Below are 24,169 nucleotides of genomic sequence, written 5' to 3' on the forward strand. Positions count from 1 at the left end.
AGCGGTGTCCTCATGGAGTGGTTTATTACGGTTCCATCTCACAAGGCAGGTGGGTGGGCGGCAGCGGCACACGAATGAACTCCAAGCCCCTGACAGACGTCTGCCTCGGGCGCATGCAAACAGTGCGACATGGTCAAGCGCAAACACGGGGCGACCGAGGCGACACGGGACACAGAACACGGAATGGGGAACAAGGCTGGGGTGATGGGTCCCTAGAGAGGGGCCTGGTCTCCCCAATCCCTGGGCAGGACAGGAAAAATAAGATTCGTACTTCTTGTAAAATGCCCATTTGCTGGGTACTTTCTTTCTCCTTATCTTGAAAAATAATAAAAAATAAACACACGGGAAAAAAATCTCAAAAAAGGAAAGGAATAAAACTCTAAGAAGGCGAGAGATGGGAGGCCAGGAGAAGCCTGACCATGGCAGAAGGCATCTGCCTCACGCTCCCCAGCCTCCTCCCTTCTTGGCCCTTTGGTGGGGCTCCCGAAGCCCCTTGGGTGGGTCCATGAGAAAAGGTGCCAGGCCTAGGCGGGGTCTCTGGGGGGCCAGAGGGGGCGCAGGCTGGGGCAGAGGAAAGAGGCCCACTGGCCTGCTGGGCTCAGTTCAGGCTTGGGCCCAGCAAGTGGGGGCACCAGGTCCACAATCTCTCCAGGTTCAGTCCCTGCAGGTCCCCGACCTGGGTCAGGGGGTGCGGGGGGTAAGGGGGCCAGAGGTCACAGGTGCAGCTCGTGGGTTTTGATGTGCTCGAGCTGCTCCCGCAGCTGCAGGAAGGAAGGCCGCGTGGCGGCATCCAGATGCCAGCAGTTCTTCATGACCTCGTAGACTGCAGGCGGGCAGCCGTCGGGGGCGTCCATCTTGTAGCCCTTCTCCACCCGAGGGACAACATCCTTCAGAGGCTGCGGGCAGGCGGGTGGGGTCAGTCTGTGCAGGGAGTGACTCCCCAGTGGACCTCGACTCAGCTTCAGGGATCCCCTTCAGACCCAAGCCTCAGAGCCAGGCCCGGGAGGCTCCTGGAAAGTCCTGAGGGCTGCTCTGTGGCTAAGAATGGAAGGCAGGGCCCAGAAAGGCTGCCTCTCTGGCCCACCCCTTCCTCCTTGCTCCAAAAGCCTCCCCGTCAGCCCCAGCCATGCCCCGGCCCTGGCCATGACCCAGCCCCAGTACTCGACTTACAATTCTTGGATAAGGCACTCGCCCAAAGGAGTAGATTTCCCAGAGAAGGATTCCGAAACTCCACACGTCAGACTTGGTGGAGAATTTCTGCCACATGGGTGGAAGAAGAAGTGTCAGATCCTGGGAGTTTGGGAGGTGGTGGGGGTGGGGGGTGGGGAACCCAGGACCCCTACCTCCCACTCCTCAGGCTCTGGGGACAGGCCCGTTTCACCTTCTCTCTGAGGGCCTCTGGGGCTGTCCACTTGACTGGCAGCTTGCCTGTGTCCTGCGTGCTGGAGGCCTCCTTGGTGAGGCCGAAGTCGCTGACCTTGGCCACGTTGTCCTCTGACACCAGCACGTTGCGGGCAGCCAGATCCCGATGCACGAAGTTGTTGCCCTCCAGGTACTCCATGGCCTCACAGACATCTCTGGGAGAGAGCCGGACACGTGTCCCCTCAGACAGGGCCCCCGCAGCAGGCCAGGGTCCCCCCCAGTGGGTGCTGCGTCACTCACAGTGAGAACTTGAGGAGACAGTCTCCGCCCAGCACCGACCGACCCCTCGACCGCAGGTAGTCCACCAGGCTCCCCTGGGGCAGGACAGACAGACCAAGCGGCCCCCCAGGTCAGACTGGCCCTCCAGCCCTCTGGAATCATGGGCAGGGCTGGGTGAACACATGAGGGCGATACGAGCAGGGGGAGGAGCAGAGAGGCCGGGACTCAGTGCTGAATGGGTACCAGGTTCTATGAGCCGGCTACCACACTCAGCGGTTTTCATGCATTCGCCCTTAAAACTCATAAATCTCTCAGAGGAACTCTGATACTATCTCCATTTCACAGATGAGGAAACTGAGGCTTGGCAAGCTACCCAATTTGTCACACGGAATAAATGACAAGTCAGGACAAAAGCTGACTTCAGAGAGAGAGGGGCCTGAGGGAGCAGGGGCCCGAGGACAGTGAGGGGTTTGGGACAGCTGGAAGGCCCAGGTGCTCAGCTCCAGAATGGGGGCGGGCCCTCCGGGCAGGTGCATACCTTGGCCATGTACTCAGTGACGATGTAGAGCCCGCCTTTCTCCTCCAGGATCACGCCCAGAAGCTGTACCAGGTTGCTATGCCTAAGTTGCCTGGGGCAGGAGGCAGGTGGTCAGAGCCTGCTGAGCCTCCCTATCTCCTCCCTGTCCCGGGGTGACCTCCGCACCCACCCTTGGCCCCGGCTCACGTCATGACAGAGGCTTCAGCCAGGAAGGCCTGGGCAGTGGCGTCATTTTTAATGCACTTGACAGCGACTTTGTTCCCTCGGTAATCACCTAGCATCACATCTGGGGAAGGAGGGCTGGAGCTTGTTCCCAGAACTCTCCATAGGCCCTTGCCCAGCCCCCCCAACGCTGCCACCCCCTCCCGCTCACCTCCAAACTCCCCCTTCCCAATGGTCTGCAGCAGCTTCAGATCCTTCATGTTCAGTGCCCAGCCGCCTGGAGGGGGAGGGGGTGTCAGTGAGGGGTGAAGCCAGAGCAGAGCTCACAGCGGTCACAGCCTGGACCGTTTGTGTGGCGCTCCCTGGAGGTCTCCAGAGCCTCTGGGATGGGGGCAGTGCCAGGGAGCCTGGGTGGGAGGAGGCGGGGAGTCAAGTGAGGACTGGGGGCGGGGATGGCACTCACTGCGGAAGAACTCATCCTGGGCTGCCACGGTGCCCTCCATGACCTTTGGCTTGATGAGCCGCGTACAGAGTCCGTCTGCGTCTGAGGTGTAGTGCTGCGAGGGCAGGGCAGGCACTGAGGGCCAGCCATGAGGGCCACCAGCCACTCCCATGCACTGCCCGTCTCTAACCGCCAGAGGGCGGTGGAGGCCGAGCCCACCCAGCCTGGAGTCGCTTTGTGTTGGGAGGAGGGCTTCTCACTTCCAGCCAGGGGAAGGATTCGGGAGGCCCCAGACTCAGATTGGTGACCCATTTCCCAGTCACATCCAGATGCTGGACAGACACGGGGCTGTTGCTACTACTCCGGGCCTCGGGCCTCATCAGCATCCTGAGGCAGAAGGCAAGCCCTAGCTCAGTACAGATGTGCCCGGGACCCTCCCCAGCAGCAGGAGGCATCTGGGGGGCCACTGGGGCTTCTGGAAGCCTGATATGGCCTCAACAGGGCTGGCAGCACTGGCCTTGGGAGATGCAGGACCATGTGGGCAGATCGGTACGGGTGCAGGAGCCTGGGGCCATCAGGGTGCAACTCAGGAGGACAGGCATGGAGTTCTGTAGGCCTGGAAGGAAGCCTAGCCCTGGGATTGGCCAGTTTCAGCTTCTAGTCCTGGCACCGCTGATTTATAGCTGTGTGACCTGAGGCAGATCCCTGCACTGCTTTGAACTTGTCTCCTAGGCTGTGACATGGAGACAGTGCCACTCTCCCTATGGCAGCACTGTGGGCGGTCAGAGGGCAATCCTGGCACGGAGCAGGAGCTTTGTCAAGGCAGAGGACACACAGGCTCCCAGGGGCCAGGAGAGGTGGGACGGAACCGGAAGGCTGGCCAGGCTCACCTCGACCAGCTGCATGAGGTTCTCGAAGTACACCTCCTCGTCGATGCTGAGCTTGCTGGCGTGGTACATGATGCGGTAGTGCTCCACCTTGCCATCACAGCTCACGCACAGCGTGTAGTCCCCGGGGTAGTTGGTGCTCTCCCGCACCAGGAACAGGCCTGTCTCCGGCGGGCACAGAAGCCGCTCTGCCTGCTCCCGTGTGATCTTGCCGTGGAACCAGCTGGGGGGAGGCCAGATCATGGCTCACAGCGGCTCGAGGTCACCAGCCCCCACATGCGTCCTCCAGGCTCCACTCTCCAAGGTGCTCCCTCTGCCCCGCCCCTCACCACAGCCCCCAACGGCTCAGCCAGGCATAGGAGGCCCTCATCTCCTGCTTCCCACACTTCCTCCTCTGGTCCTCCCAGGCCCACCCCCTACCTCTGAGGTCAAGCACCCATGCCCTTCCCCTTATCTCGAAGTCTTCACACATTCCCACTCCTACTCCGGCCTCTCTGTTTCCCTGACTCCTCTAGGGGGAATCAGGGCTTCCCTTACTCCTCCCTCCCCACATCTCAGACCCCGACCGCTCCTGGGCAGTACTCACGGCATGAGGCTGAGCTTGGTGCCAGCCTTCACGCCCTCCCGCTTCTGGACGTAGTTGGCTGGGATGATGCCCTCACGGCCCACCTTGTTCTTGGCTTTGTACCAGTTTGGGTCCTGGGGAGAGGGAGCCCGGACACACTCTCAGGCCCACCGTCACCTGCAGGGGAGACCGGACCCAGCAGGAACGCCTGGAGGCCAGACAAGGTGTGGCCATGTGAGGCCCCCCCATTACCTTGGTGACCGCCACAATGGTGAGCACGTCTCCTTTGCAGAAGGGAAGATCCTGCTCAGCAGTGCCATGGAAGTTGTATTTGGCAATGCACTCTGTACCGGAAGGCCAGGCGGCCTGCAGGATAGGACAGGTGGGCAGGTGGAGGCAGCCCGGAGGCTATCTCCACCCACTTGCCCACCCACGCTCAAGGTTAGAGTCTCTTGGCCTGCCTTTGTGAGCCAAAGAGAGGCACTCCCCACCCCTACCCCCAAGAACTCTGGGTGCCTTCCAGCTGATATTCCCCCACCACCCCCAGATCTTTACTCCCATCTTGAGAACCCTGGGTCTAATAGCGCCCCCTGAATTTTCCTTTGTTGAAAGTCAGGGTTGGGCCAAGGGGAACAGATTGAGCAAGCCCTCATTCTCTCTCTTCCACTCAGCACCCCTCCAGAGGTGGGGGGACACTCAACTGCCCTAGACCCCTACCCCTGTGGTACCTGGATTGCTGACATCTTCTCAGAAGATCTGGCTTCCCCGTGTCACAGGAAGGCCACCCTGCCACTTGGTACCATGAGAGCTGCAGGGAGAAGGGAAAGACCAGGGAGGGGGTGAGGAGCTGGCCCCACCCAATCACTGGGCTTCCATTCCTTCCCCGCAGAGATGTGAACAAGCACCAAAGACCTCCAGAGCTGGGACTTGGGCAAGGGCCATCCATCCTCTCTTCCAGCCTCAGCAGCCTGAGAGCGCTGGATAGGGAGAGGCAGGAGCATGAAGGCCACAGCGTGCCAGGGACAGAGGGGTCCCCAACCCTAGGCCCATGGAGGCTTCCAGCCCGACCGACTGGCCAACAGAGGCAAAGGAAGCTCGGGGGGGGGGGGGGCAGCACCAGTGCCACCTGACCCCTCTCCCAGCCCTAGGTCCGGATGTGAGCTGTGTGGTCTGCGGGGGAAGGGAGCTCGAGGCAGCTCTGTGAAGCTGGGGAAGGTGCAATGTGACTTGGGAAAATCACTTGTTCTCTGTGAGCCTCTGAGTTCTGCTGCCTGTAAAAACGTGACTGGGAAATATGTCTGAAGTCGAAGGTATGCCGACCTCACAGCCCAGTCACCCCACTGCTAGGTACACACCCAAGCGGACACAGGGCAGGTGTCCAGTGCCATGGGCATGAGAGCACACGCAGCACAATCTGTTGCCAGCCTCGCACTGGGGGCGGCCCAGTTGCTCATTGGGGGTCAGCTGCCAAACCGTGCAGCTTCACAGAGCGGTACTCTGCTCAGTGGCAAACACCAACACTCTGAGTAATGAAACCACGATGACGAATTTCCCGAGTGGTATTAACTAAGAAGCCGGTCAGAAGAACACAGGCAGTGAAATCCCATTTATACTGCATAAAGTTCAAAATCTGGCCAAGTCCACGGTGTGGGATGGCAACTGCCCTCGGGAAGGCTAGTGCCACCAGAAGAGGGGTGAGTTTCCCTTGTGGTATCTCACTGAGCTGCATCCTTATGATGGGGGCACTTTTGGGACTGTAGGTTTACTCCAGTAAAGCGGAGCCCCTCCAAGAAGCCTCCAGCCCAGCCACACTCCAAAAGCAGCAGCCACACTGTCCCGCATGCACATACTCTGTGGCCCTAGCCTGGTGCCCCTCCAGCACGGCCATCTTCCTCCAGCCCCGAGCCCCAGCTCCTGTCTCAGGAAGCAGCGGGCCTGGGGCTCCTGCTCTCTGCTGCCACACAGGAGACTGAGGCGGCTGAGGCTCAGACAGGCTGCCGATTCCTCCACGGTTGCAGTATGTCAGGAGGAAACCTCCAAGAGTCCCATTCCCAGGCTCATCCGACAGGATGGACAAGGTCTAAGGCCAGGCTGCAATGCCACCTCCTCCAGGCCAGGTAGGGGGAGGCAACGCTTGAGCGCATGTGCCCGGGCGTGTGAGGTGAATAAGGACCGCAGGGCTTTGGCGGGCTTCTTGGAGGAGGGAGCCCCAGAACTGAGCCCTGAAGAATGGAGAGCTTAGGGACAGGAGACAAGCAGAAAAGGTGGCCCCGGTCTGGGGTGACAGCAGAGCAAGGGGTCAGGTAGACAGGGACCACTGAGAGAAAAGGGCCCGGCTGTGAGCCCACGGGAGGGATTGGCAAGCACACCCCGACCATCCAGGCATACTGGCAGTCTGCTAGCGGGGGCTAGTTTGGTGGTGGTGGTGGGTGGCCTGCCTGGCATCAACCCTGCAGGTCAGTAGGGGCTTCAAACGCCTAAGTGAGGAATCACATTCTGCTCCCAGGGCCTTGGCAGAGAAGCATGTGGCTGAGGAGAGCAGAGGCTGGGGAGAACCAGCACCCCTTCCAGGCCTTGCTCCTGCTTCTGGTCAGGCAGACCTGGCTCTGTTGAGTTTGCAACTCGGAAGAATGACTCAACCCTTCTGAGCCTCAGATCCCTCACCCTGACAGGCAGGGAGGGACAGGCCCCGCATGCACGCAGGCTATGGACAGAGCAGAACAAGACCCCTGGACTGAAAAGGTCTGGCGCAGGGCTTGACATAACCCCTGCCCCCAGCAGACAAAAAGGCGACCCTTCCTCCCAGGATACACAGTGCTTTTTGTCCCCAGAGGCCAGCCCATGGATCTCTGCTGTCTGCACAGGGAGACTGGAGCCCAACAAGGCTGAGCAGATATGCCTCCCCACCCCCCCCAACCCCAAACACACATTCACATGACTGAGTTGGGGACAGGAACCACCCGCTGGGCTCTTGTGGTCCACAAACTGTGGTGAGCTGTGAGCTCTTCTTACCCCCATTTTATAGAAGTAGAAACTGAGGCTCACAAGGTTGAACAGCTTGGGTAAAGTCCTATAGCTAGTTAGGGGTGGACAGCCCAGAACCCAAATGAGGGTTCCCGAATGAGGGCTGGTTGGGTCCCTGATCTTCAGGCCCTTCTGAACAGGGGCTCTGCTAGCTTTCCACATCCCCATGTCTCCCCCACTCCTCCATCCCCAGACTCACCACCACTGCACCACCAGGGAGGGCAGGGCACCCTTAGTCATCCTCCTGGCTGTCAGTTTGCAAACACTCCCTTCCCAGCCTGCAGCTGCAGCGGCCGCCTCCCCACTGACTTGATGATAATAATACAAATAATAATAGGCCCTGTTTTCTGAGCACTATTCTGTGCAAGGCCCGGTCCCTAGCACACTACAGCTCATCAAATCCTGTAAGACGGAGGCTACTCTTACCTCATTTTACCGACAAGGACCCTGAGCAAGGTCAAGGAGGCAAGGTGGCCTTGCCTGAGGTTTAAACCTTAAGCAAGCGCCCTGCCCTGCTCAGGTGTCAGATGCCCCAAGGCCCCCTGCACCACACCCCAGGAGCTGCTGTGGGCCTGGGAGAGCACAGGGGAGGAGAGAAGCAGGGCCCAGAGGAGGGACAAGGCCGGCTGCAGTGGTGCTAGGGGGGTTTCTCAGGGGGCTGCAACCATAGATTTGGAAAGCAGGGGAAGGAGCTGGTCCTTCCCCTTTTTTCTGCTGGCTAAAACTTTAGGACCTGATTTCTCATCTGTACAATGTGTTGGTGAAAACCCTGCAGCAATCAGGGCCACCTCAGGAGACTGGAGTGGGCATCTCCTGCACCAGGAGCGAGACCTGCCTTTGCGCGAAAATGCCGAGTGCAAGACATCTCCTGCACCAGGAGCGAGACCTGCCTTTGCGCGAAAATGCCGAGTGCAAGACGTGGGCCCTGACAGCTCTTCCCTGGTGAAGTCTGGAGCCGAAGCCTGAGCCCGGGGCAGCTTAGCAATCTCCCTCCCGCGGCAGGGGGCCAGGGTCAGAGAGAAGAGCCAGAATGGCTGGGAGGGGCTGCAGCAAACCTAGGCCTCTAAGCCTGCCTGGGCCTGGCACACAAGGGTTCTGTGTGCCTTTCAGGCCACTTTGGGGAGGCAGTACAGGAACACTGTTCTGGGACTGGGGGACTCTCAGTCCTGTTTCTGGACCTGCCACCAATTTCCTGTGTGTATATGACCTTGGGAAAGTCACTTGACTCTTCTGGGACTTGCTGGCTGGCTCTCCAACACCTCAGCCAGACCTGTGTCCCGCCTGCTATTCCTACCTCCCTGCCTGGCCATACCTCTCCACTCGCTCCCTCTTCTCTACCCCAAGGAACTTCCTTCCTCCTCTCAACCTCCCGGGCGCACCTGAGGAACTGCTTCTGTTTCACGTGTGCCTACAAAATCCTTGTCTGTGGCAGCAAGAGACTGGGAGATGATCTTTATGTCCATCAGTGAGGGACCAAGTGAAAAGACAGCCAGCTACCCCTAAGAGGGAATGACAGTTCTGGTGGTGACGGAGCCTGAACAGACCTTTAGGGGCTGAGAGCACAGTGCACCAGACGGTGAAGCAAGTGGAAACTGCAAAAAGCCAGTTGAAGTCGCTTAAGAAAAAGCTTCTGGGGGGAACAAGACAGGGACACTCAGGATTACTCAGAAAGCAGCAGCCCCTGCACAACAGGCAGGCCTGGCAGATATACTGTTAACCGTGCAACCGAATTAAGCATCACCCATGATTAAAGAAATGACGCCAAGTGCCTCCTGCTAGGATTTCGGGGTAGGATTCCCGCAGAGCCCGTCAACCTGACTAAAACCAGGAAGATGCCATCAGGCACAGACTCAACAACTGGCCGGGACTTTCCAAGTTAGTGTCTTGAGAGACAAAACAAAGGGGACACCTGGGTGGTTCAGTGGGTTAAGCCTCTGCCTTCAGCTCAGGTCATGATGGCAGGGTCCTGGGATCGAGTCCCACATCGGGCTCCCTGTTCAGCAGGGAGCCTGTTTCTCCCTCTCTCTCTACCTGCTGCTCCCCCTGCTTATGCTCTGTCTCTGACAAATGAAAAATAAAATCTTTAAAGAAAAGACAAAACTAATGAATAGGGGCTAGAGAATGTTCTTGATGAAACAGGACACAGGACACAACAACAAAATGGAATTTACTGGAGGTGAGCAGGTGTTGACCAAGCCCACTGAGGTAACTGTTTAGCAACACACATACATCAGTTCCCCTTGCTGTAAATCTTAACCTCACACAATACCGTAAGTCAGTTACAGCTCCATAAAGCTGGAAAAAAGGGCGAAGGCAACAGGACAACGAGATTCAATGAATGATCCTGAATTGGATTCTGGCTCAGAGGGAGAAAAATAGTAGCTATAAAAATCAGTGGATGACAGTTGGAAAAATGGAAATGTTAGGTAATATTAGGGAATTTTAACAGCAATTTTCTTAAGCGTGATCCCGGTACTCCGATTATGTAAGCAGTGCATGCTAAAGGACTTGGAAATGAAAGATAGATGGCTGTAACTGACACTCAAACGAACCAGTGCCAAGCCCCATGATTACACATGTACGTATATAAAAGAGGTAACCAAATGCGGCCAAATGTTAAGATCGGGTGAATATGCGTGAAGGATGTGTGGGTACTCCTTATATGACTATTTCAGCTTTTTATGATAATTGTCATTATTTTTAAAGATTTTATTTCTTTATTTCAGAGACCACGTGAGAGGGCACATACAAGTGCGGGGACAGGGAGAGGGACAGGCAGATTACCCGTGGAACACAGAGCCGGAAGAGGGGCTTGATCTCATAGCCGCGATGGAAATCAAGAGTCCGCCGCTCAACCAACTGTGCCACTCAGGTGCCCCTATTATTATTAATCTTTTTGGTAATCTCTACACCAGACGTGGCTCAAGCTCACGACCCCAAGATCAAGAGTCGCGGGCTCCACCCACAGTGCTGGCCAGGCGCCCTAGTTTGGCTTTTTAGTAGGTTTAAATACTACGAATACGAGGCTGTGAAAAAAGACACGGTGCAGGGGACATACAAATCATCCCTAAACTCAAATACACACGGATTATCCTTGAAAGCCAGGAAATTGGCAACACGAGTTGTCTCTGGGCTGGGAAGTGGGGGGAGTCAAGTTTAAGGGAAAATTACTTTTCACTGTGTATTTGCTATTTTGTCCTTTTGGACTTTTTTTTCTCTTTTTTCGAAAACCGCATGTATCTATTACTAACCTCTCCCTAAAAATAAGATTGAAAATAAACCACTTTTTGAACCCCACCCCCCTGCCAAGAGCCTTCCTTGGTTCCCCAGCTGTGCTCGCGGCTCCAGGCCTCCACAGCCTCTCACACATCCCTGAGCTCTGGTGAGAACCTCACTGATCCTGGCCTGGGAGCTCTGCGGGGGGAAGGCTGGGAGCTGACTCATGTCCCCAGCATGGGCTGAACCCAGAGTGGCTGCTCAGTAAATGAGTACCGAATGAATGAATGAACCAACAAAGGAAAGGAGGAAGCTAGGCCATGCCACACCAAGGTCCCCTAACTGCCGGGACTATATTTAACCCCAAAGGGACAGCAGCTGTCGGCACACCCGCCAAGGACCAGGGGACAGGGGCTTTGGAACTCTGTGAAGTCAGCGCTTCACTCTGACTTCCTGCCCCAAACTCTGCTCCCAGCAGCCCTTGTGCTGGGGTCCTGGGAACAGGCTGGGCTTTGTGCCCAAGCACTGAGGTCAGTGGCTGCAGCCTCAGGCAGGCCTTTCTTGGTAGCCCGGGCTGGCAGGGAGGGGGGAAGAGAGGAGTACTGGGAGCCCAAAAACTCCCAGGCTGCTCTTGCCCTGCCCTGGGGGCAGCCATGGACCACCACGGCCTAGCATGTACCAGAAGCTGGGGCAGGTCAAGGGTCTCCTGCCCTGCCTCTTTCACCAAAACTCCACTGCCCAGTGGGGCGTGGGAGCCTTCAGTAACTGTTTACACCCAGCTAAAAATATCCACTGAAAAGGGAAGTACACAAGAGACCTGGGGGGGAACTCAGGCCGTGGCCCCCAGAGACTTTGGTTCTGCCACAGGACCCAGCTGGAGAGTCTGGGGGCAGGGGCAGCTGCCAGAGCAACAAGCAGGTTCACTCTACCTTATTCTTCGAGCCAGGTTCCTGGAGCCTCACTGGTAGAGCCCCTGCTAGGTGAGCCAGGATGGAAAGGAGGAAAGGACCCATGAGACCCCAGGGGGCTCTAGGAACCCCACTCATCTATCTCCCCTGTGGGCCCAGCCTAAGGCCACCACCAAAATGTTGCCTTACTTCTGTCCTCCTGGCTACCAGACAGCCAGTCATGGCCAGGGGTACTTGGAGTCCCCACTGACAGAAGAGACAGGGGCAATCTGGGAAAGCTTCCAGGAAGAAGGGGAGGGGAGCTGGAACTGGGAGGATTTCAGTGGAAGCAATTGCAGGGGGGAGGGCGTGGAGCAGGTGCTAGACTAGGCCAGGATTAAGCTACCCAAACTGTGGTATGGAAGAGTTAATGTTGGCAGAAGGCAGTTCACCGTGGGGGTGCACCAAGGTTCTGACCAGCCCGGAAGTTCTGACAGGTCACAGAACAGATAACAAGCAAAACTGAGCTTCCAGATTCAGGCACGCCCCTCAGATAGGGCAGCGGAGCACCTGAGGAGGGCGGGGCTCCCAGCAGTTGGGCTGGTTTGGCAGCAGTAAGATCAGCCCCACCTCTGGTTCTGCAAAGGACACTCAAGCTAAGGGCACCATGAGGCCCAGGCCACACACCACACCGTGAGGCTGTGGGGCTGGAGGGGCCCGCTGACCCAGGAAGGCGGCCCAGAGCGCTCAGCATACCCACTGCACACGTGTCTCAGGGTCAGGTACTGCAGTCTGGCACGCAAGACCCCAAATGTCCCTGGGGGTAAGGAAAGGGCTGGAAGGATGGCCCTGCTTTGGCTCCTGGGTGTGTTGCTTGCCCTCCCTCCCCACTAACCTAGGCCTCCCTCAGTCTTCAGGACCCCTGCCCTATGGGTAGGGGTGACTTAATGGCTAAAAAATGTTTGAAATGAAATTATAGCAACTCACTGCCTTTTTCCTGCCCCCAGTGACTCCTGGGACCGGAAATCCCCTCTAGTGGTTTGGGAGAGATGGGGGCTGGCGTGAGAGAAGGCTAATGGGAAGCCGCCTCCCCCGGGCACTGCTGCGGTGTGAGGCTGACACTTCTGGCCCAGAAAGGTTTCTAATTACCGCACAGGAGCCTAATTACCTACATGCACTGGGCAGCAGGGACTCGGGCCTTCCCCAGGGCCCTCACACAGGCCTCTGTCCCCCTGTCCCCCAGCACAGGCTGCAGGCTTTGCATGGCCATTTGCCTACATTTACATACAGCCTCTCAGTGCTGACTTCCAACAGCCACTTAATCATGAGTGTCCTTGTGCTTTATCCTGAAGTCTCCCATGCACATTACTGGTGGGGGGCTGAGGCCCAGAGGCTCAGGAACTGCCTAGAACTTTGGCCCCCAGATTCTTGGTCTGTCTCAGGACTGTGACCCACAAAACACATAGCTCAAAAGATAAAACTATGGGGGCCCAACACAAAGGACTTATAGTCTTGCTACACACCTGATGGAGAAGGAGATCATCAACACCTTCCCCTGGCAGGATGGGTGATGAAAATGAAATGAAATGGGCACAAGACCATGGGAATGAAAGCACGGGGATGACGGCCCAATGGCCCAACCCTGTGTTATTTACTTAATCCTCAAAAATCCCTGTGAGGTTTTACTGTTGATCGCTGTTTGACTCAGGAGGAACCAGGCTGACAGGTTGTCCAGTTTCCAAGGGGGCAGAGTAGAGATTTGAACTCCGATCTGTCTGAACTTGGTCAGGAGAAAAACCCCAGCCTTTCCTTGCGCAGGACAAATGACCCTCTGAAAATGGGCAGCTAGGTGAGAGCAGGTAGCTGAAGAGAGATCTGCCTAGAGCTTGACCCTCCTGCTCTGGGAAGCAGAGGTTACATTCGTGCGCCCACTCCTTAATCGTGTGCCATATTCTGCTTTGCACGGAGAAACCAAGAGTTTGCTCACGGCCATCTAGCTACTAGTGAAGCCAGCAACCTAGGGTTCTAGAGAAGGCAGAAATTCCAAGCAAGGAGCTCAAAACTTTTTGATTTTCATGGCCTTTCCCCTCCAGGAAGCCCTCCTGGCTGCTCCAGCCTACGCAGACCCCCCCAGCTTCTGAGCTCCCCACCAGCCATGACAGGAAGTTGAACCACAGGCTCCCCCGACTCCTCTCTGAGTCTGGTCTCTGCTGGCAAGCAGGGGAGCTCTCAGGGTTCCTCCTTCCTTTTCCCTTCCAGTCTCCCTACGGCACAGGACGCCAGCACAGGTGCCCAGAACCAACACAGAGACCGGGGTGGGGCAGGGCAGCCCTGAGAAGCAGCAGCCAGGGCAGGGTGGGCAGGCATCAGATGACACCCAGGTTTTCACCCCTACAAAACTTCCAACTGTGCAGAGAGCAGCATAGGCAGGGTGGGGGGGTGCCTCTCTTCTGCTTGTTCCTGCAGCTCTGGGCCCTGATCACGGAAGGGGCGGAGATGGGGGGGGCAGGGGGACGGAGGGAAGCTGCGGTCAGAGGCCCAGCCACCCCCGAGGCGTGCATAGCTGGTGTGTGATGAGAAGCTCCTCTCATCACAGTACCTCAAAACCAGGAAGAGAAACTGAACAGGCAGAAAGGACGAACTGGGCTGCGTGGGGCCCTCGGGTCCCTGGGTGCCTGCCAAAGAGAGCTCTTGGGCAGTGGCTGGACAAAACACTTCCCCCTTTTGGGCCTCAGTCTCCCCAGGGGAAAAATGGGATTCTCTCCCTGGTGTGGCTAGACTACCCAACTGGTGCCGGATAAAAGAGATGCCCTCTCCCCACCGGTGGAGGAGTCCTAATGCCCCAGCGGGCTTTGGCCTCTCCCGAGAAGCTAGCCTCGCCCTACTCGCTTCTCCCCTCAGCCACGCAGGGAGCACACTAGCTCTTCCTTTACCAGCTCTTTATTTTTAGGTCTGAATTTGACTTTAATCATTACTTAGCGGATTCTATTTCCAGCCCTTGAATGAAGGGACCCACAGGAGAGAAGGGAGGAAGGCAGTGCTCCCTGCCCGCTGTTGGGGGCAGCCTGCTCCTCCACCCATCCTGTCCCCAACCAAGGCGGGGGGACCAAGAAACACCCAAAGGGCTTGCCCCAGCCAGGCCAGCATCTTGGAGGGGACCCCACCCAGTGACCTCATCCCAGCCTAAGCTGTGGGACAGGAGGGTAGTTGTAATGCCCACTTCCCCTGTACCAAGACCAGGGAGGAGGGAGACACTCCACAGGCGAACTCTAGCAGGTAGAATCTGAGATCAGGTGCCTGGGGGATCTCTGCACTGAATGAGCCACATGGCGGAGGACCTCCTGCCTAGGTTAGTCCTGGATTACCCTAAGGTCACCTGGGGCTATGGTCTCTCAAGCCCAGGAGTGCCAAGGTGAGACTGATTTCCTCCTACTGCCCAAGGCATGGCTCCAGGAGGGCACTCCCAGTTACTCTGGTCTCCGCAGAAGCCCAGCAAGAGGAAGCAGGGGATGTCACAGCTGTACACACTCAGGTCAGAACCAGGTAGCACCTGGCGAAGAGGAGGCCGCTAACACACAGGACTTCCCCACTGATTTGTGGAGCACCTATGCTCCCTTCCAACTCCCATCTGGGAGGCCAGAAACCCTGACACCCCATCCCCAACCACCACCAGTTTTCTTCCCTTCCCCGCCCTACCCCCGCCACTGGGAAAGGGTAGGGAGATGAGGCTGGCATGCCATCCCTGGGTTGGGGCTCAGGATGCCTGGGCTCATTGCCCAAGTAGTGGTTTTCCCAAGCTAAGTAGGCCTTCAGCTCTGCTAGGGAAATCTGGGGTGGCCTAGGAAGTAGCATTAGCTCGCAGGGGGAAGAAGGCAGGCAGGCTCTCAGAGGAGAGGCCTTAACCAGTCAGCTCTGGAGCCGGGAGACCAAAGGCGGACAGGGAGGGTCAGGTCCAAGTCCTGGACCAGCCAGTGCCGTGCTGATGGGGGGCGAAGGCCAAGGAGGTGGGACAGGCACTGGCCGGTGTAGTCCAGTACCTCAAGAACAGAGGGTTTCGAAGGGCTCCATGAACCAAGACTAGTCCTCCCTGGCCCAGGTGTCGTCCCCACACACCGAGGGAGCCCGCAGTGGGTACTCTGTGAACAACAACAATCTCTCCTTACAAAGTGCTTACCCGAGGCTAGGGATGGTGCTGGGTACCTTCTAGTACCTTGGTTAGTTCGTTCGGACTCCTCATATCGCCTTCTGCCCCGTGTATGGCCACCCCATGACAAAGGATCCCCATCTCTGAGGTGACCAGCCTTAACGGTGGCGCTGGGCTCAGGACCACATCGGCTGGGTGCCGAGCTGCCCACCCTTTGCCATACCCCAGGCTGCTCTGGGGGCCTGTGGTCCCACCAGCTGGAGCGCCCACTGCGGTGTAGAACAACGAGCTAATTAGTCAGGGGGCTTGGGGGAGGCCTGGAATCCAGTGGCAAAGTTACACCCTGTGTGGCAGCATGAGAAAAGGCCCAGAGACACAGAACTGAAAAGAAAAAAGGTGTCATGGTGCACATATTCAAATGACAACAGCAAGGAAGGAAAAAACATGTCAGGAAAGGACAGGGAGGGAACTCCAAAATGCAAACAGTTGCTCCTCTGATGAAGAAATTGTGATTCTTGTGGTGTTTTCTAAGTTTTCTGTGGTGCTGTGTTGCTACTTTATGCATTAAGAAAGTAATATGTACATAGTTTTCTCCTGAGCTCACATCTGCTTCCCTAGGATCTGACTGCCCCCTCACCCCGATCCAGCCCTGACCTCTGGGACATCTTCCATGGGATGGCCTTTCAGATACAGAACAGTCCCTCAGGCACCTGCAGGGCTCTCCCTACCTTCTCTTTCCTAGACCCTCGGACCAAACACCTCTTTCTTTGGGGACTACATGTCAAGGCTTCAAAATGCCTCAAAAGATAGAGGCCAGAACTGGACCCAGGCTGTTCTGCCCTATGAGGCCAGCTGGCAGTTTGCTCGGGCAGCTGCATCCCACACTGTGAATCCTGGGCCTCAGCCCCCATCTGTACTCGGGGCTGCTCCACAGTGGCTCAGCCTCTTGAGGTCCGGTGCCCCCTGCAGTGGTCCTGGGGACCATCATCTGGTCCTTCCTCACCCAGAAGCCAACACAGAGAGAAGCGAAGCCACTTCCGAGAGGCAGGAAGACACCAAGCTCCCCAGATAAAAAACACATCTCTGCAACTGTGCTAACCTGAAGCCAGACCCTTTTTTACAAAGGCCTGGGGACCCAGGGTTCGTCTCCATACAGCTCATAGTCGGTAGGAAAGCCCCCAACCTTCGGGCCTCAACCCCAGGCCCCAGGCTGGAAAGAAGTTAGGGCTGGGTGTGGGGAGCCTCACAGGCCCACCACATCTGGGTCCCCTCCACTACCCATGTCGGGGCAACTGGAAAAAAACTCTACATCAAGGGCAGAGTCTTGAGCAGGACAAAACTACCAGTGGCCCCAAGCAGGCCCAGACACAGTTCAACATCCTCTGGGGAACCTCCTAACCTCCAGGGAGCAAGAGGATACCACCACACTCTCAGCCTCCCTCCTGCTGCCTCTGCCCTCTTCTTGTTAGGGCCCCACCACGAAAGACACTGGAACCACCCAAGTGTGGGGAGCTTGGAAAAGAGCCCCTATGGTGCCCACTCTGGCAACACTCCTGTGCCAAGGCTGTGGAAACGGGGCTCTCACCTTCCCCATCTGGATCCCATTCATGTTCCTAGGCCAGCTGGGCCACATGTGTGGGAGGCCTGGGGCAGGACAGACCACCAGGCTGTTTCAGCTGAGCGCCAGGGCCACACCAGACACGGCGCCCCTTCCCATCACATCCCCTGCTGGTGGGACCCACCTTGGGCACCCAGGGGAAATCCCATGGGTAGTACCGATGCTGCCTGAGCCCAGACCTTGGCAGAGCTGGGCCCGGAAGCCCTCTTTGGGAAGCACGTGTTCACCCCACAAGGTCCCTTGGGTCAAGCTGGGGGCCTGGGTCCTTGGTGGGTGAAGGTACCTGCCTGATTTCCCTCCACCCACGGCAGTCCAGCTCGGTGGAGCAGAGAATGAAAGGACAGACAGCCTGACTCTGCCAGAGACCTGGGGTAGCAACTCCATCCCCTGAGCCTCAGTACACTAGTCCCCAAAATGGGAGGGGAGGTGAACCTCTAGTTATGCTCCAAGGCTCTGGTGGCTGGACACGCCTCTTCCTGACACCTGGCCTGGGCCCTGAGGAGTCTGGGAGAATGAAATGACCAGGCTGCCAGAAGCTGGGGGCATTGTCCTAATGCCCAGTGTTATGTCCACCCACATAGACGCCCTGCCCAGTTTCCCCACCCAAGGGTCACAGGTCCCTTGGCTTAGGCCTGGTCTTTTGGGAGGTGTAGAGGCTCAACCTCTGGCCAAGTTCAAGGGAGGTGGTGGGCCCTGGGCTTCCTAAGAAGAGCCATCTGGCTCCTCGGTGAGGGAATGAGGGAGGGTTCAGAACAAGGCGGCCAAAAGACCTGCAGGGAGGGCCTGGACAGTCAGGGAACGGCAAAGTGTCCATTCTCCAGGGTCCTGACCCACGCTGCCCCCTCCCTCCAGGCTCCACACAGCCCTGACACGGGGAGGCAAAGGGCGGACAGACAGACTCGGAGTGGCCTGAGATAAGTCCGTGGGGCTCCCAGGGCAGCACCTCCCTGGTGAGCTCCCCTCCCAGTCGGGCTGACAGTGACTCCCGGGAGAATTCGAACCGGGAAGGAGGGGGGTAAGGGAGGTGGGGGATGGGAGTGGACGTGACCGCAGCTGCAACGGAAGCAATAGAAGCGGGACGCGCGACCTCCACCCTCACTCCCTCGGGAAGCACTCAGACGCCCACCCCCTCCAGACTCTCCAAGCACTCACCTCTCTCGGGGCACTGCGGTCCGGGCCACCTCGCTGCGGGCAGCATCAGCGGCCTGCGGGACGGTCCATGCGGCCAGGGGGGAGGGGAGGGGCGCAGGGGTCCCCGGGGGGTGCGGTACAAAGAGGTATTGGTGCGAAAAGAGGGGGAGGAGGGACGGCCAGACAGAGGCAGGGGGATGGCCGCGCGGCCCGGGTCGGGGAGGGAAGAAAGGCGGGGGAAGGGGGGCGGGAGGGAGTCGGGGGGAGGAAACAATGTAGCCGGCGCGGCCCCGGCAGAGTTCCGCTTCCGAACGCCGCCACCGAGGTTCGAGTTTGGAACGTCGCGCGGGCTGCCGGGGGCTGCCCCGGACGCTGGATCGGGGGCCGTGGAGGCTCCCCGCGCTCCACGCCCCGGAGGCTCTGGCGACTAAGGGCTGGCTGGGGCGGGAGGGACGGCTGGCCGGGGGACGGCCCCGACGGCGGCGCGGGGGGGGCGGTAGCCCCGCTCGGACCCCACCCCGGCAGGCCCCCCGGGCAGGGTGCGGGGTGGGGCAGGAGCGGGAGGACGGCTGCGGTGGCGGCGGCGGCGGCGGCGGCCAAGCTCGGCTTGCCCGGGGCTCCGCGGGGAGGAAGCTCACAGGCCTGGCGAGAGGAAGCGCGGCCCGGATCCTCCGCCCGCGGCAGCGCGCCTGCGCGAGGGGGCCTGCCCGGCGCGCGGCGGGGCGTGGGCCGGAGGAGCGGCGCCCCCTGCTGGGCACCGGCGGCACTGCGGGGGGTGTGTCTGCGCCCACGCCCTGCCCCCATCTGCGGGCCCGCGCTGAAGGCTCGCGAAGGTCCCACTCGCGAGGGCCCACCAGGCCGCAGTGGGGCGACCTCAGAGCCTTCTCTGGGCTCCGGTCCCCCGATGCAGAGGCGATTGAGGCGTGACCTGGGCCTCTGTCCTCGGATCTGTAGTGAAGAGTAGGCCTCATTCGCGGCTACTAGTAAGCATTCATTCACTCATTCAAATGTTTCCTGGCTCTGACAACGTGACAGGTTCTGCTCTGAAGTCCGCTAGGCCACCTCACCTTACTGTCAGGGGGTTCTCAGTAGGATAACTGACAGGCCAACAAACAAGTGCGAAGAAACTGCTGAGAAAGGTGGAGAGGTGGTGTGGGAGGTCCACAGGAAGAGGAAAGAGGGGAGGGCTATCGGGAAGGCTTAGTAGGACTGGGAGCCCAGGTAAGGAACAACAGCCAGGAGGAAGGCGGGGAATGACGAGAACACTTGAAGGCTCGGGGAACCCTAAATAGCTCAGTATGGTTGCAGTTTGCTGGGTGGGTTCAGGAGAGTGGGGGGAGATGGGGGTCTCTGCAGGGACAAGAGAGCCAACGAACGTCGTGGGACTTTCTTGGACTTTATTTTCAGCCTGGAGGCAATGAAGTTGTTGGCAGTAGCTGTGTGACATTGGGAAAGTTACTTAAACTCTGTGCTATGGTTTCCCCATTTAGTAAAATGGGGGAAATAATAGCACCAATTTCTTAAGGCTTTGTGGTGAGGAAATGAGTTAAATCATTTAAAGTGCTTAGTGCGCACTGGTTGGCACATGATCAGCCCTCAGCTAAGTACCACTGTTACATGTCATAGTTAATGAGGAGCAGGGAAGTGGTCTGCTCTGAGCTATAGAAGCAGACAGTGTGTGTGGTTGTGTGTGTTGCGGGGGCGGGGTGCGGTGGTTAGTGATGGAGGAGAAACCAGACTCCGGTGTAGGTAGGAGGCATCAAGACACTTCTTAGGGACTGGGCCTTGGAGGAAGAATCAGGGTTGGGTGGGCAGAGAGGAGGGGCACTGTCTGGTGGGGGAAATGAAGCATACTGGCAAAGCGTAGTATACCCAGACTGAACGAATGAGAGGGACAGTAATGGGCCCTGGGGAGAGTGAGCTGGAGAGACAGCGTGGCTGAGTGTGCAAAGAGCCTCAAATGCCAGGAGCACGAGTTGGGTGTGCCTCCCCAGACAAACCACAGGCTCGCCCTGTGACCCACTGCACCCCTGGGCCAGCTTCCCAGTAAGGGGCTAGCCCTTCAAGGAGGTAAATAGGGGCGCCTGGGTGGTGCAGTCGGCTAAGTGTCCGACTCCTGATTTTGGCTCAGGTCATGATCTCAGGGTTATGAGATCGAGCCCGGTGTTGGGCTCTGTGCTGGGTAGAGGAGCCTGCTTAAGAGTCTCTCTCCCTCCCCCTCTGTCCCCCACCCCCTACATGGGCACTCTTCCAGCTCTCTCAAAAATTAATTAATTATTTTTTAAAAGGGGGGAGGTAGTAGTCACACCTCTACCCTTTGAGGAGATATCCAGTCTCAGAGAGTGCTGTGGTGTAATGGAAAAAAAGCACGGATTGGGGGTTCAAATCTTAAGTTAAATCTCAGCTGAGCCACTGACTAGCTGTGTGACCTTGGGCTAACTACTTAAGGTCTCTGAGCTCAGTTTCCTCTTTTGTAAGATGAGGCTCAAAATATCCTTATGCTCTTGAGAGATGCTGCAGATTCAGCAAGATAACCGCCCTGGGGGTGGCGGTCGGGGAGGGTGCTCAGCCCTGGTTGGTTTCCCTTTCTTTCCTCTGAGGTCAAGATGGAATGATAAGGGAGAGCTGTGTGGGGCCACCTCTCAGCCTGGAGGAAAGTAGCAGCTCTGCAGAAGGCTTCTGAAAGGGAGAAGTTGACAGCTCCCCTCCCCCCACGGGGTCAGCTGGTGAAATGGGAAAGGACTGTGGGGATTTGGGGAAAATGCTCTAATTCTTGTCCCAGTTTTGTCACCAAGCCATCTTCCTTTATCCCCCACACATTTGATTTTCTCCCTTGGTTTGCTACGGCCACGAGTGTGAACTTTGGAGTCAAATAGAATTGCATTTGAATTTTGGCTCTGCCTCTCCACACAGCAGAATGAAATACATTTTTTTTTTTTTTTACCCTCCCTGAACCCCAGGTCCAGGAGACAAACCAATTAAGTACCCTGGCCCATTGGGTGCACTCTAGGGGGAGAGCTAACTTCCTACTTTCCCAGTCCCTTAGCATTCACTCACTCGACAAACCCTTATTGAACACCTACTAAGTGCTTGCTACAGTCCTGAAGGCTGGAGATGAAGGCACAAGCAAGGCCCCCATGGCTCTCGCCCAGCAGGATAAGCAAATGGGGTGATTAGATGCTGTGGCCGAAGACAGGAAGTCATGAATGCTGGGTGGAAGAGCACAGACTAGCAGAGCCAGGCACAGAGGCTCAGCAGCTTGAAGGTTGGTCAGAAGGCCAAGGGGACACAATCCACAAGTGGGGAAGAGAGATATTGGAGGAAGGGGCCAGATCCTGGGGCGCCTTGTGGGCCAGGTGTCCTATTACATGAGTTTTAGTTTTTTTTTTTTTAAAGATTTTACTTATTTATTTGACAGAGAGATCACAAGTAGGCAGAGAGGCAGGCAGAGAGAGAGAGAGAGTGGGGGGAAGCAGGTTCCCTGCTGAGCAAAGAGTCCAATGCAGGGCTTGATCCCAGGACCCTGGGATCATGACCTGAGCTGAAGGCAGATGCTTTAAGCCACTGAACCATCCAGGTGCCCCTATTTTATTTTTTTTTAAAGATTGTATTTATTTATTTGACAGAAAGAGAGAGAACACAAGCAGGGGGAGGGGCAGAGAGAAAGGTAGAAGTAGACTCCTCACTGAGTAGGGAGCCGGATGTGGGGCTTGATCCCAGGAGAGATCATGACCTGAGTCAAAGGCAGATGCTTAACTGGCTGAGCCACCCAGGTGCCCCAGAGTTTGGATTTTATTATAAGGCCAGTGAGGACCCAGAGGTGATGGGCATGGGTCCCCACGGACAAAGAGGAGCCACATGACAGCTCTTGCTCGGGTGCTGTTTGTGGGGAGTGAGGCCACAGGAGAAAGCAGGCCTAATCCTTGGGTATGGCTGGAGCATCTGGGAAAAGATGGGACTCCTTTGCCACAGTGCAGAGGACTTGGGAGAGGGCAAGTGTGGGAGCGCTCAAGAGCTGATTTGAACAAAGCAGCTGTAAGGCCCCTGTGAGACGTGGAGATGTCGGGCTGGCGTCTGGAGCCAAGTTCTACAGACAAGGCCACTGAGGCTTGAATGAAGTAAAGAACTTCCTCAGGGTCCTACCCTCCCAGGACAGGGATTCCGGTCTGAGGAGCTCCAAATGGCCTCAGAACTCAGCAGACTGTAGGCAAGGAAATCATCCCAGGAGGAAGGTCCTTGGGTTTTAGGACTGGGGAGGAAATTTAAGAGGAGCACCCCCGCTCTGCTTGGTAGGCTCCAGCACTTGCTCTCCCAGGCTGGGCCACTAGTCTCCACGGTGGGGGGAGTAAAAAAAGAGAGTCTGGAAACGCAGGATGGGGAGCACGGAGCTCAGGACTCCTGGCTGCATTTTTTTTTTAAAGATTTTATTTATTTATTTGACAGAGAGAGATCACAAGTAGATGGAGAGGCAGGCAGAGAGAGAGAGAGAGAGAGAGAAAGGGAAGCAGGCTCCCTGAGGAGCAGAGAGCCCGATGCGGGACTCAATCCCAGGACCCTGAGATCAGGGCCTGAGCCCAAGGCAGCGGCTTAAACCACTGAGCCACCCAGGTGCCCTCCTGGAGGCATTTTAACAACATGAGCAAGGCTAGCTCTCCGCAGAGTTGGATGGGTGGTTGGTTGCCGGAAGTCCAGAGTTTAAGCACCTTTATGGCAGGACTGTTCTGTGTTCCCAGGGTCCCTTGAGAAGGCGGAGGACCTCTCCTCTCTTCCTCCTGCCTCCTCCCCTCCCCCTGGGCTCTGAGATGACAGTTTAGAGAAGCTGGTGTGAAATGGTTTGAAACTCAGACCTTCTGGGCGGTCCCCCAGGGCAGAAAACAGGAAGCCAAGATTAAAGGCAGATTTCCAGCAAAGTCCCCTTCTAACTTCCTGCCAAGCAGGTGCTCAGGCTGAGCTGGCTGTGACAGTTGCCCTTGCCTGACAGCACCTCCAAGGCCTCCAGCCCTGGGAGCTGTTCTTTGGCCTCGACATCACTATCTCCACTTGGGGAACAAGGCTCCTCCAGAAAGGGGGTGTGGAAGGCGGAAAGTTCAGAAAGTTCTGTCCCTGGGGAAGAGGTCTAGGGGCACTGATAAGAAATAGCAGCTGGGACCCCCAGGTGGCAGTGAAACCAAGTGGAAAGGGCGTGGGCTTCAGGGGTCACTCAGGCCTGCGGTGAATGGCACTGCCATGCTGCAGGGTCTCGCTGACCCGAGGAGTGGTGGGCGACGGGGAGGGGTGGAGATAGTAGAAAGAGGGTCTTGAGGGAAGATGGCCAGGGAGACCAGACGTGTGTCAAGGGCTGAGATCCTTAGGGAAGCCAGGGGCTGCTTGGCTAGCTGGCCATGTTGATGCCCACAGCTGCTAAAAGCACAGGGATCCAGGGGCCAGGGTGGGCTTCCCCTGGGCCCTCTTTCCCTTCCTGATCTGCAGGACGGCCGGCTTCCCGGGCTCCATCAAGTCAAGAAGCTGCACCTGCCTCATGTGGGGGCAAGGCCTTGGCAAGGCCTTCGAGCTTCAGCCTGAATTCCCACCCTTACAGAACTATCCTTGGGAGTGAGTAGGCTACCTGGAATCCAGGGGTATCACACATCACCTCCCTCCTCGGGCAGGTGGAGTTTATCATGAGGATGAGGTGTTGGTCTAGGAAATCAAGGCTCTCGGGACAGACCTTTGCTTCTTCTTTTTTTTTTTTTTTTTTTAAAGATTATTTATTTATTTATTTGACAGAGAAAGATGACAAGCAGGCAGAGAGGCAGGCAGAGAGAGGAGGAAGCAGGCTCCCTGCTGAGCAGAGAGCCCGATGCGGGGCTCGATTCCAGGACCCCGGGATCATGACCCGAGCCGAAGGCAGCGGCTTAACCCACTGAGCCACCCA

The 24,169-nt window shown here is 57.4% G+C and overlaps 1 protein-coding gene across 1 annotated transcript; it reads right to left on the reverse strand.

Moving 5' to 3' along the window:
- Positions 1-18,546, reverse strand: CSK (C-terminal Src kinase). The gene is made up of 13 exons (XM_004758430.2): positions 18,277-18,546; positions 4,964-5,043; positions 4,488-4,601; positions 4,257-4,369; positions 3,674-3,893; positions 2,805-2,898; positions 2,553-2,618; positions 2,366-2,465; positions 2,180-2,270; positions 1,663-1,736; positions 1,382-1,577; positions 1,171-1,257; positions 1-896 (listed from the first exon to the last, which is right to left on the reverse strand). Exons 2-13 carry the CDS (start codon positions 4,976-4,978, stop codon positions 714-716), a joined length of 1,353 nt encoding a protein of 450 aa, XP_004758487.1. The 5' UTR covers positions 4,979-5,043; positions 18,277-18,546; the 3' UTR covers positions 1-713.
- Between the last annotated feature and the right edge of the window lie 5,623 nt (positions 18,547-24,169).

Source organism: Mustela putorius, unplaced genomic scaffold, assembly GCF_011764305.1.
Source record: "Mustela putorius furo isolate JIRA1106 unplaced genomic scaffold, ASM1176430v1.1 tig00003972_pilon_pilon_pilon, whole genome shotgun sequence".
Classification (NCBI taxonomy): Eukaryota; Metazoa; Chordata; class Mammalia; order Carnivora; family Mustelidae; genus Mustela; species Mustela putorius.

Bases quoted from the DNA above. Each gene is read 5' to 3' on its own strand.
- CSK (XM_004758430.2), bottom strand. The intron at 2,899-3,673 runs GTGAGCCTGGCC...CTGCCCTCGCAG, and splicing joins ACCTCATGCAGCTGGTCGAG to CACTACACCTCAGACGCAGA. The intron at 1,258-1,381 runs GTGAAACGGGCC...CCCATGTGGCAG, and splicing joins CAGAGGCCCTCAGAGAGAAG to AAATTCTCCACCAAGTCTGA.